At 38.6% G+C, this 12,893-nt stretch overlaps 1 protein-coding gene across 1 annotated transcript in view; it reads left to right on the top strand.

Annotated features, from left to right (window-relative positions):
* The window catches only part of LPCAT2 (lysophosphatidylcholine acyltransferase 2), a 51,286-nt gene that overhangs the window by 18,836 nt on the left and 19,557 nt on the right, over window positions 1-12,893 (top strand). Inside the window, exons 7-8 of the mRNA XM_048816509.2 lie at window positions 5,023-5,057; window positions 10,956-11,010. Coding sequence (XP_048672466.2) covers window positions 5,023-5,057; window positions 10,956-11,010 — 90 coding nt within the window. The remainder of the gene's footprint in view (window positions 1-5,022; window positions 5,058-10,955; window positions 11,011-12,893) is intronic.

Raw genomic sequence — 12,893 nt, 5'->3', positions numbered from 1 at the left:
TTCCATAAGTTCCTGCACTTAATAGAGGGGATACTTAGATGAATTTAGGGAGTGAAATAACACAGTATAAAGTAACTGGCAAGTTTTTGCTTTCACAAGTTAGCAATACGTTATTACTTAGCTTCTAAGCTGCTTGGGGTAGGGTGTTTTTCCTCTTGTGTTTGTACAACGCCTTGCACAGCTTGCTCCTGGGCTTCGATTAGGGCTCCACAGTACAAACCACAATAATAATTAAACAGTTTAAAATCTGTAGAGTACATCTTTTTGTTTGTTTGTTGAGAATCTGTCTCTGGAAAATAGGTTGATAAAATAGGTGTTGCAAGATATAGTAATGAAGAAAAACTATGGTTGATTATTCATATGAATTTTTTTGTCTTGTCACACATTTAAAAGGCATTTTTATCATTTTTCATGATAAGCAGAAGTAATCTTAAAAATGTGCTTATCCTTGTAATAGTTTTGATAATGCAGCATTATGTGTTCATGCAGCATACGCAATGCATGGTTTTAGTCCTGAATTTAAGGATGTGTAGTTTGCAACAGGCATCAGAATCTTGATCAGTTGTGGTAACATGCAAAGTATCCAAACTTCCTTTGCAGTAGCTTTTGTGTAAACCGTCTATAAATACAGCTCAGTGTGTTGGACCAACACTGAGTGGGTTGATAGCTGGGACATATGAAGCTGTATTTTCTTTACCTATTTAGTGAGGCTTGTCACAGTCCAGGGCAGGCACCTGCATCTGTATTCCCCCTTCATGGTCCAGCAAGAGCACCCATTCGCAGGGTTCCAGCTCCACAACCATCATCTCTTGGGCAGAGACATGCATCTCTCTCCTTCCTGTCCTGGGTATTTCCAGGCTGCACAGATCCCTTCCTACACTGTGAATTCCCCAGCAAGGCAGAGTGCCTCAGCAGGCCTGCTCTGCCTGCCTTCCTCGGGGGCTATAAGCAGCATAATTGCCCACAGTTAAGTTACCACCCAGCTCTTCTTGAGCAAGCACCTTTAAGGTGAAAGTATTACAGAGAAAGTATATTAAAAACAATAAAAGAATCTACACACATGCTAATACGCTTACCAGAGATCACCTCAGCTCCAACAAGGGCTCTGGCAGGTAAAACAGTCTTTCAGACCCCACCAAAGGGTTTGCTGTGGTCATAAGTTCATAGCTGCTGTTAGCTCAAAACAAGCACCCCATGAATCTGTAAGTCATTGCTGTGTGCAGTTTGGGTCTTTGATCTGGGAATAGGCAATTTGTAGACCATGGGTGTCCTCCTCAGGGCGAAGCTTCAAAAGGCTGAGTTCTTGCATAACTGAAGGGGGCACATTTGCCTGTATACGTCCCCCTAGAGATTTCCTGGAAACTCACTTAACTTTAAAAGTTCAAATAGTTTCAAATAGTCCTTTGAAGCCCCTAACATTTCCCATGCTTTGCATTAATCCTGTCTTCCCCCAGAGACATTAGATACAATCCCACAATAGTACATCAGTGTTTGCATTTTTAATGCAATGAACTACTCTTATTCTTAAACTTGATTCAGTAAGGTTTAACTTCATCCTATAATGTTTCTCCAGGGTATTGCAGGAAATTGCCATATTTGTTCACAAGGCTGTCCAAATATGTTTGTGTTCCTTAATTCCTCCAGTCGTATTGTTCCATACACAATTGATCAGGTACCCAGTTCATTCCCACAGTTTTCAGAGTGGCAGCTGTGTTAGTCTGTAGCAGCAAAAAGAACGAGGAGTACTTGTGGCACTTTAGAGACTAACAAATTTGTTATTCTAAGGTGCCACAAGTACTTCTCATTCCCAGTGTTTCAAAGCAGAATCCTCCTTCAGAGACCCAGGAATGGGAATCACTTGTGTAGCATTTGAGAGCTAATGTAAGAAGCCAAGGTCTTTTTAGCATCAAACCTGGGCTGTTGCTACTCGGGCTGTGAAACCCCTGGTAGCTGGGCTCTTTGGTTTTAGATGCAGCTTAAGTAAAACAGTAAGCAAAAGTAGTTTGATTATAGCGGAAGTTGGAAGTTTTCTGCCAAGCCACAGTGTCCGCCTCTTGAATCTCAGATTTCCCCAAAGTACATCAAAAATTCTGCTGGTGTTCTCTTCTGTTAAGATTCCAGTATTTTATCACAGCAAGGTTCGGCAAACGAGGTCAAAAGGGAAAAAACAGGCAAGAAGGCCATAACCCAATTGAACATATGGTCAGACCTTGTTATTTTGAATCAGTTTGTACCTTCTTACAAGCGTATTTTCTATAGTAACTTCTCTGGCATACAGAGGTAGACAAAGTCTTTTTTCAAATGCATGAAATTGATACCATGAGGTGATCACTGCAGCTATCTTAATGGAGAGTGCTTTTAATACATAAGTGGCTTTGATCAAGCGATGTAAAAATGTTGCCTCCATCTATAATATAAATGCTCCCTTTGTCTGTTTACTTGTGTGACAGTTTTGTCAGTCCCTTGCTTAATAATGGAACAGTATAGATACAATGAACTTTGACGACAAACACCTTTCTGTTCCTGCTAGCCCTGCAGAGCCAATACAGCTGTAAGTGATTGAGCAGGGTTCTAGTCTTCCTCATGCAGCACCAGTGGAATTCAGCTGCATTCCTGTTGTAGAATTTTTATTAATTGATGATGTGGAAGAGGCAAAAAGAGGAAGTTACTTTTCACATCCCAGGCTGAGTTTGATCATTCTAAGGGCAATGGGCAGGAGGGGACAGGCAATAAAGGGAGGGGAAGCATGGGCTAGTTGTGTTTGGGGAATGGCCAGCAAGTCAGAGATCTGAGTTCCATTCCTGCCTTTGCCACTGGTATGCTGAATGTATCTACATCTTGCCTTGCCTTAGCCTGCCCACCTGTCACATGGGGATAGTGATGTTTTGTAAAGCACTTTGACATCTATGGATGGAAGTAGATTAGTACAGAGTTTTAAAACTTAAAAAAAACACCAGATCATTTATAAAGAGGAAATGACCTTAAAGACAACAGTCATTGTACGGAAGTTGGAGGAGGAAGCTAAAAGTATAAAAAGCAGTTTAATGAGGCAGTCAGTATATTCAGGGTGTTGAGAATAAGGTATAAATTGGCAATCTTGTCCATAAAATATTAATAGGGTAAATCTGTGTCCTTATAAATGAGAAGTTTGAAAATGTATTAAGCAGCTTTACAGAGTTAAAAAGTGAAATACTATAGGTAAATTAACCTTTCTTGGATTTACAAAGTACATAAGAATGGTCATACTAGGTCAGACCAATGTCCATCTCGCCCAGTATCCTGTCTTCCAACAGTGGCCAATGGCAGGTGCCCCAGAGGGAATGAACAGAACAGGGAATCATCAAGTGATCCATCCCCTGTCACCCATTCCCAGCTTCTGGCAAACAGAGGCTAGGGACACTTTAGAGCATGGTTTTGGTAAATTTTAATCTACAGTATAGTCATCCTCTATTTATGAGAACTAGGGTAAATGTGCACCACATTTTGTTTCTGTTTAGGGCTCCTTTTCTTTCTAACCATGCTCAGTACGGATGTGATGGTGGGAAGATAAGAACAGCCTGCAACAACAATTTAAAAAAATCATTTCAACTAAGCTGTGATTATCCCTGGTCTGATTCTATACAAGATGATTGGGAAAAGAAAAAAATATGGGCTCGTGCCTTTCTTTAGCTTCTTTGTGCTGTATAAAGAAGGCCTGAAATACACTGTTGGTGGTTTTTGTTTTTAAAATTTCTGTATGTTTCTACACTAGAAATTCCGATGCTGTCTAGATTAATAGATTCTAAGGCCAGAAGGGACCATACTGAATATCTAGTGTGATCTGTATAACACAGGCCATAGAATTTCCCCAAAATAATTCCTACAGGAGATCTTTTAGAAAAACATCCAATCTTGATTTCAAAAATGTCAGTGATGGAAAGTCCACCACAACCCTTGGTAAATTGTTCTGATAGTTAATTACCCGCCCAATCAAAAATTTACGCCTTATGTCAAGTCTGAATTTGTCTGGCTTCAACTTCCGGTCTAGGCTGGAAGACCCTTTGATGACTGGAGAGCCTTGTGTAAATGATGAGATCACGCGTGCTAAAGGAGTAAAAATAGTATAAAAAATATCCTATAAAAAAATACTACTGTTAAGTGGGAGAAGATAATCTTCGTCAGACTGTTTAAAATAACATCTGTTTGACCTCAGGGATTAATATTTCAGAATAAATGAAACATTTGTTGAAGATTCCACATTTGTGTCCCCTGCTTTAGGGAGATAAGAGCTTAGTGCCTCTCACTGGTCCTCCAGCAAAACCACAGAAGATCAAGGCTTCACATTCCTAACATTTCTATGATGAAAAAACAAGCAGAATTTGTTCTTAATTAAACCAAACAAACTGACCCAGCCTTTCAGGCCCTAAAGTAGCACAAGCCCCTCAACTCCCCCCGCCCCTCCCCTTTTGGTATCCTTTGTAGGTCAACTTTAAAACACTGGAGTGAAGCAGTAATAAAGGATTGGTTTTGCATAAATGGAAGGCATTCCTTTCTAAAGCAGGAATTAGGCAAGACCATGTATACCCTAGAACGATGTTCTGGCACAGATAGTGCTGTGATCTCAAGCAGAACTACCAAACCACGGTGTAAAGCTGCTGTTCCTGGAAGACAAGGAGTAGATTATAATTAGGGCCTTTTATAGAGCTCATGTCAACTCCCAGTGAAGTCTTTTAATGGGAGCTCAGTAAGAATCTAGGTGATGTAAAACATCAGTCAGTACAAAATTGCGTGGGCAAACTAATGCATGGGTTTAATCTTTTCTCTTGGCACACTTGTTTCCTTTTTCATATGACAAAAATGCAGCTGGTGAAGATATTTATAAGGCTAAGGATTCCGGTCACATTAACATTCTTTTCTTTTTTAATAAGACAGTAAAACATCCTCTGCTTCATAATTGTATGCTTATAATTTTCTGTTGTATCATGTCTGTTCTCCCCTCTGGCTTGACTTGTCATACATTTCTGTTTTTTTGTTTTTTGTTAGGATACTGTGACCTGGACATGGCAAGGCTATTCATTGTAAGTTTCCTAACCCTATTAAAAACCATATACAGGAACTTCTCCCATTAATAAATACACTGGCAATGAGCAAACCAGCCCTGTTAAGTCCACAGGAACACATTTCTTGGTTTCTTCTTCTAATGGCATGTATTTGGGGGGTCACACTGACATTATGTGAGAGGCTCCAATGTTTAATCTTTTAGTAGATAGAGCACTAAACTGGTGTTCAAGACACCTGGGTCTGTTCCTGACCCTGCCACTGGTTTGCTGGATGACTTTGGGCAAATAACTTACTCTCTCTGTGCCTCAGTCTCCCCATCTATTAAAAAGGGGATAATTTTCTTTGTAAAGAGCTTTGAGATCTACTGATAAAAAGAGCTAGGTATTATTATGGCAGCAAATTTTGTACTTGTTTTATTTTTCTGTCCTATAAGGATCTGTCATTTTCCAGTTATATCACCCTGAGGATCCTCTTGCTTATACTGGTCTCAATCTGGAGTCACTCCAGTGAAGTCAGGAGTTTTAAGCTGGTGTGCAAAGAGTGAAAGTGGAGGAAAACCGAGCCCTATTGTATGTGTAGCTGCAGGTGCATTGCATTCGTAACATTTCTCGAATAATTCTTTCCAGTTATTCTAGCATTAAATTTTATAAATGCAAAGCTTCTGCCCCTGCAGTAGAGTGTCCAGTGAATAGTCTAAGGCTTGACTGCTTACAGACTTTTGCAATGTAGTTAGATCCGAGTGGTTCCTACAGATGGTAAAAAAAAGTTCAATTCTGGATTTTCTGGTTGCTTGTAACACTAGAATAATAACTGTTATAGAAGAGAAAAATGTTGCAGTTAAATAACTGCATATTGTCAAAAGTTGATTTGGTTAGTCTTCTCCTTGCTTTTGTTTTTTTCACATGTTACAATGAAGCAGACATGGAAGTGAAATTCTTAAGGTTTTTGTTTCCTTTTTCTTTTGGACTGTCACTACTGAAAAATCACAGGCATCAGCAACTTACTTTATTTTTATCTTCTTTGGTGCCATTTTAACCTCCAGCATACTCATTTCTCTGTCTGACTTGAAGTTTCACCCCAACATACAGTAGATAAAGAGGCCAGGACATAGCAAACATCTCTTCCTCTCCTCCATCAGATACAGAGAGACGTTCTTTCTATATTCAGACCCTTACAGTACTTTTCATCTTGCACAATTAAACAAGAGTGCCTTTAGCTTTAGGAGATTCCAGTGAAGAGAGATCTCTTTGATTTCAGATACTAAAAGTGAAAACTCTTCAAGGGACACCCTCAGAGGCCAACAAAGGTCAATAGCTTAACAAAGGTGGCTTTCTAATAAGAATGATTCTAAATTGAGCTCATGCAATTGAGCATATTAAAGCTTAAATATTTGATGTCATATATTTTATTTATAAAACCTCAGTAGAAACATTGTGTATAGTTTTGTAAAATTCTTATAATTATATAGTAGTACTGAAATGAAAATGCATTAAAATTCCAATGTAGTATAGAATTTCTTTCCACATTTACATGAAATAACCAAGGAGAACTATACTTAAGTATATTTTAGGAGCATTTTAGTCATGGTGTCCTCTGTCATTGGCTGATTCTAGTATTTACATATTTGATGCAGTCTTACCAGTTGAAGATCTAGTTCTTCTCATTGCTAATGAAGGAATTTCCTCTAATGTTTTGTCCAGCCTGGACACTGGTTCCAGAAAATTCCATTCACACAACTTGTACATGATAAAGATTTTCTTTTTTGAAAGTCGAGTAGAGAAAGTAGAATTTTCTTAATAGCAGCTAAGATTTAAGGCCAAGATTTTCAAAAACAGGTTCCTATAAACACTCCTAAGCAAGTGTCCTGATTTTTTTTTAAATTTTAATAGTCCCAGGCAACCACTGTCTTCGGTGTGAGTTGGTCCTGTGAAAATGCTTGGTTTTGTTCATATAATCGCATACTGGATTTGCTGTTGGAAGGATGGAATGTAGATTTTTTTTATAGGCTTTGAATGTGTGTGATTTTTACATGAGCCTTATTGCATACAGGTATTTTTTTTATCTTAGTTTATTACTTAGATGCTAAGGTAATAAAAATAATAAATACAGTGGATGGGTTTGTATTACCTCAAGTGGCTTGAGTCACTCAAGAAACTGCTCTTTCTTCCCCATAAACTTAAGAACTCTATTCAAGAACAATAAAACAGACACTTTACAAGAAGAACAGTCTTCACTTTCATGCAGATTACTTGAGACTCAATTTCTGAACCACTTTGAATGAAAGAAGTGTTACCGCAGTTACATTGATCATCTTTTCCTCTTCCTGGCCCTGGATTTAGGGCTAAGCATTATTTTTCTTGCCTTAAGAAACAAGTTGCATTTGAAGAGTGACACCTTGGATGTCACAGTCGTGGGCACACCAGAATATTAAGATTAATGAAAAGTATGGGTCAGATTTATCAGAGAAATAGGTGAAAAGATTGGGATATTGTAAACAGGCAGTCTGCAAAGGGACTTCAAGAACTGAATCCTCAAAATCTTACTTCCCATTCAGTTTGACTAATGTCAACATCAACAGTGTGCTTTCCCTTTGTTCCAGAGCATCTCTTCTATACAAAATTATTCTAGATCCTTGTAATTAGACCATATCCATCAAGTCATTTCTTAAGCCAATTATTTCACATGTCCTAGGAAGGGATGATGCTAAAAAGAATTTTCCAAATACATTTAAAAGAAAATGCTGGAAACAAATGGGTGCTAATGGGATCTGCCAGAATTGTATATCTGGGCACACAATTGCACAATACACATGGAAAAGCCCAGAACTTATTTAACAAAAGCATAAGTAAATGAACTGAATGGAGTTTTAAAAGGAACATGAGGATAAACTAATAGGATATTAAGTATCAGAGGGGTAGCCGTGTTAGCATGCGTCCACAAAAACAACGAGGAATCTGGTGGCACCTTAAAGACTAACAGATTTATTTGGGCATAAGCTTTCGTGGGTTAAAAACGCACTTCTTCAGATGCAGGGAGTGAAAATTACAGATGCAGGCATAAATATACTGACACATGAAGAGAAGGGAGTTACCTCACAAATGGAGAACCAGTGTTAACAAGGCCAATTCAGTTGGTGGATATGCTCCACTCCCAATAATTGATGACGAGGTGAGTTCAAAGAGAAACTGCAGAGCTGCAGTTCATTTGCAAATTTAACACCATTAATTTGGGCTTGAACAGGGACTGGGAGTGGCTGGCTCACTACAAAAGCAATTTTCCCTCTCTTGGTATTGACACCTCCTCATCAATTATTGGGAGTGGACAACATCCACCCTGACTGAATTGGCCTTGTTAACACTGGTTCTCCACTTGAAGAGAAGGGAGTTCTCTTACATGTGTCAGTATATTTATGCCTGCATCTGTAATTTTCACTCTATGCATCTGAAGTAGTGGGTTTTTTTAACCCATGAAAGCTTATGCCCAAATAAATCTGTTATTCTTTAAGGTGTCACCGGACTCCTTCTTGTTTTAATAGAATATTACTTTCTTTTTTAAAAGGACAACGTGAAATGGCATAGGTGGGTGTAAACACAGAGGTAAAACTGAAAACCTAGATTTAATACTTGAATAACTGAAAATGTAATCAAACCTTTTAAAGCTGCACTCCTTACTCAAATATGACATTTTTTTAAACTAGAAAGGAAGCCTCTTTAGACTGATAATAGCATTAAAAAAAAACCTCCCTCCATGGGGGCCAATTAGTAAACCAGAGAGTATGGGAGAATGACTAGCTCTATGTAGCAAGACTCTTTCTTCTGCTTCCCATACTGTGTTCCTCTGTTAGTTGCTCTCACTTCTCTTGCTGGCACAAACCCTTATGATGGCACAAACACTAGGATGTGACCAAAGAACTTAAGATTTGCCAGAGTAGATATGAGCACTGGTGGAAACATGACTGAAGGACTGAAGCAGACTTTGAGAGGAGAGGATGAAGGGAAGACGATTGGGGAAAAGCAGGGGTGGGGGTGAATGGGGAAGAATAGCGGGAAATGAGAGCAGAGGCGAAGGGGTGATTTAGACTCTGTAGGCCCTTGAATGAAATTTCATTATATCCTGAATAATGTCTCCCTTGTTACTCAATCTGGAAATAGTGGAGGAAGGTCTAATAAAAGAGCTAATTGATTGCATCTTACAGCGCTGGCATGCATTTGGTAGAGCACTTCTTGGCCCCTCCTGAAACCTGTCCACCCACATTCTGCTTTCACTCACTCCTTTTCTTTCAGAGGGGTAGCCATGTTAGTCTGTATCAGCAAAACAACGAGGAGTCCTTGTGGCACCTTAGAGACTAACACATTTATTAGGGCATAAGCTTTCGTGGGCTAGAACCCACTTCATCAGATGCATGGAGTGGAAAATACAGGAGCAGGTATAAATACATGAAAAGATGTGAGTTGCCTTATCAAGTGTGAGGTCAGTCTAACGAGACAATTCAATTGACAGCAGGATACCAAGGGAGGAAGAATAACTTTTGAAGTGGTAATGAGAGTGGCCCATTTCAGACAGTTGACAAGAAGGTGTGACTAACAGTAGGGGGAAATTAGTATTGGGGAAATTAGGTTTAGGTTTTGTAATGACCCAGCCACTCCCAGTCTTTATTCAGACCTAATCTGATGGTGTCCAGGTTTCAAATTAATTCCAGTTCTGCAGTTTCACGTTGGAGTCTGTTTTTGAAGTTTTTGTTGTTGAAGAATTGCCACTGTTAGGTCTGTTATTGAGTGACCAGGGAGTGACCTTTTGTGTCACTCTTTTAACTTGTGGGATAGGAGCCTAAAATTGTTTTATAAATTCAAGTCAGCTGTTTAAAATTCATAAGAAAGGTCCAGCTGGCCCTCCCACTCCACCACCTCTTCTCTCTCCCCGTCCTTCTCAGAAAACTCTTCCCAAACAGAATAAAGTTTTCTGTAGAATTTGCCTTTATTTAAGGTTACAAGTAAATGCTTCTCTCTTTCAGCTTGAAAGTGCTAACAGAATGAACATTTTTGCAGTCAAATGTGGAAGTGGTTAACTGTACCTCATTTCCCAACTTCCCCCGTGTTAAAACTTCATACTGCCTTTTAAAGCATTCAAGACCCAAAGTGCACTGGTGGTTTCTTGTTATAATAATGGTTAGCATTTAGATGGTACTGGAAATGTGAAAAATCCACATACCTGTAAAATCTTAACCAGTCCTCCCTCTGCTCCTGGGAGGGAAGTCAATAGGTAGTAGCCTCATTTTTCATATGGGAGAACAAACACACACAGAGATGAAGCTCATACAGGGTTAAGAGCCAGAGCCAAGGCAAAAACTCAGGATTTCCTGTTTGTCAAGCCACTAAACTTCACCTCTTACAAATTCATAGATTAAGTGCAGAAGGAACTGTTAGATCATCTAATCTGCCTTCCTGCATGACACAGACCAGTTACTTCTGTAATGAGCCAAACAGGTTGGGTTTGAATATCATCTTCCAGAAAGTCATCAAGTCATGATTCGCTGTGTCCCCTAATGCATCTTCAGCCACGTTTTTACAAAAAAACAAAATAATTGCTAGCAAGATGTGAACTCTCAACTTTATATAAAGCACGGTGAATGTGTGTGATAACTACATATATAGTGCTGTAAATGCATATGGCACTAGAAAGTGTAACATGTTCTCTGCTCCAAAGAACTTGCAGCATAAATACTAACTTTAATAGGAGCAGGAACCAGCGCTACGAGGAAGAAAACCTAAGGCAGCATCTCAAGAAAGCGCAGCTCAGGGCATATAGAGATTATTGCCAAAAATAGACACTGAAAAAATGTTAACAAAAGGTATTTGCAAGTCAGCTGAAAGTAGATTACTTTTTAAAAAAAAATAAATCTTTTCCCCCCTCCCCAGCAAACAACTTTGTGTGATGACTTTTTGCCAGCTGTTCACCAGGATAGAAATTGAGGTAAGAATTGGAGAAACGTTATTAAGTTTGGATTTTTTTGATAAACCTATTCTTCCTGTATTTTTTTTATCAATATCTACCAGTAAACAAATGTCTTTTGGAAAAAAGTGCAGTTCTTGTCTTAATAGATTAGCTCACCTGACAGGGAAACATGGTAGGTACAGCTCTGAATCTGCTGCCCGTGCTGACAAGTCTTTTAATTTGACAAAAGCCCATATGTAGAAGGGTCGAAAGGGTATTTGTTATAAAATCACAATTAAATACCATTGTTCACAAACATTTGGACTCACTGTTCTTGTAAAGACTGAACAGGTTGAATTACAAAATAACTTGTTCTCCCTCACTGCCACCCTGGAGTGGCAGTAGAATGCTATCTATACTGACTTCGTCACGCGGCAGTTGTCATGTGATCTGTGTAACGTGTTTACACTAATACTTCCCTATAGCTCAGAGCTAAATACTTTTAAGGAATTCAGTGACTAAACTGAGTGTTTTCATTCTCAAAAAAGAGCGTACCTTGTCTAATGAACCTGTTGTCTTATTGCTTACTCTTAACTTTATTAACATGTATGGTACAAACAGTTGTATCTGATAAGAGAGAGAAAAATATATGCATGTCTCAGATCTTGATGAACACAAAAATGGATCACTCACTTCCGAGCAGAGACTTACTAACCAAGTGTAATAGTGAGGGGCTATCTCATTACAGCTAAATTACTTTGGCAAAGGATTCTACACAACACTTAATAATATACCAGGAAGTACTAACAAATATTGTAAGCTAAATTATACTTGTTAAATAGAAGAACAAAGTTGATTTGGGTGGAATACAGTCTCTGTCTGTTTATTTTCAAAATTTAAGACTTAGCCATGGGTCTCCCAGGAGTTGATGTGACTTAGCAAGTTCCCTTGTTGGTATTAATATGCATGAATTGCTGTGTAATGCAAAAGAAAATACAGCATACCTATTTTATATTTGTATGCAAATACTGTGGGCCTGATTCTCCTTTCAATTACTGTGGTTTTACACAAGAATAACTCATTTGAATAAATGTCTTTATTAGACATGTAAAGAAAGAAAATAGTTAACGTTCTGTGTATTTTTTTAAAAAGGACTCTTGCTGTCTCAGAATTTAATGCTAGTGCACCTGTAATAAAACAAATCTGCCCTCAAATTTTAAAGTTATAAAAATTAGACATGAAGCATTTTACTGTCTGCATCTCCCCTCAGGAGAGAAAGAAATTGAATTAATAAATGAATTAAAATAAATTAGACATCACCATGAGCTTCCATATATTTCTGTGCAGAGATGCACAGCAATGTACCAGTTGTATTTTAAGAACATATCATGAACATATTCCACTGAATTGTATATATTGAACGTGAAACAGTTAAGCTTAGAATCTGATAGGCAGACTTATTGCAAAAGATATACATGGTAAATAGCATAGGAGGGAGGGAGAAGGCCAAAAATAGGTCAGGGAGGTATTTTCATTACTTGAGTGAGTTTAAAAGGATTTTATCTTGCAGGGCTGGAATTTCCCTCTGCAGTGCTCAGGAATTTCTGACTAGAAGAGAGTATTTATTCATCATCACCTGGAAAGTAGTTGTGCTAGCCCCAGTCACAGATGGGAGAAATTAAATCAAGTCCTTCTCCTGAGTGTGTGTGGTTATGGGCAAGTCACATGCAGTGAGCCTCAAACATCACCATTGCCTTTGGAGGAGGTAGAGGTGTAGTCGTAGCTGGTGAAGAGTAAGCTTGCTCCTTCATACAAGGACCTGAGACCCAAACAAGCAGGCTTATGTAGATTAATCATGTCTTTGGTTCACATTTTTGGATTGTTCAAATGTGTTCTGACTTCATCCTACTTGAGTGCCTGCA

This window comes from Caretta caretta, chromosome 12, assembly GCF_965140235.1.
Source record: "Caretta caretta isolate rCarCar2 chromosome 12, rCarCar1.hap1, whole genome shotgun sequence".
Classification (NCBI taxonomy): Eukaryota; Metazoa; Chordata; order Testudines; family Cheloniidae; genus Caretta; species Caretta caretta.
Note: the sequence above shows the minus strand (reverse complement) of the source record. Positions and strands in the feature narration are given on the sequence as shown.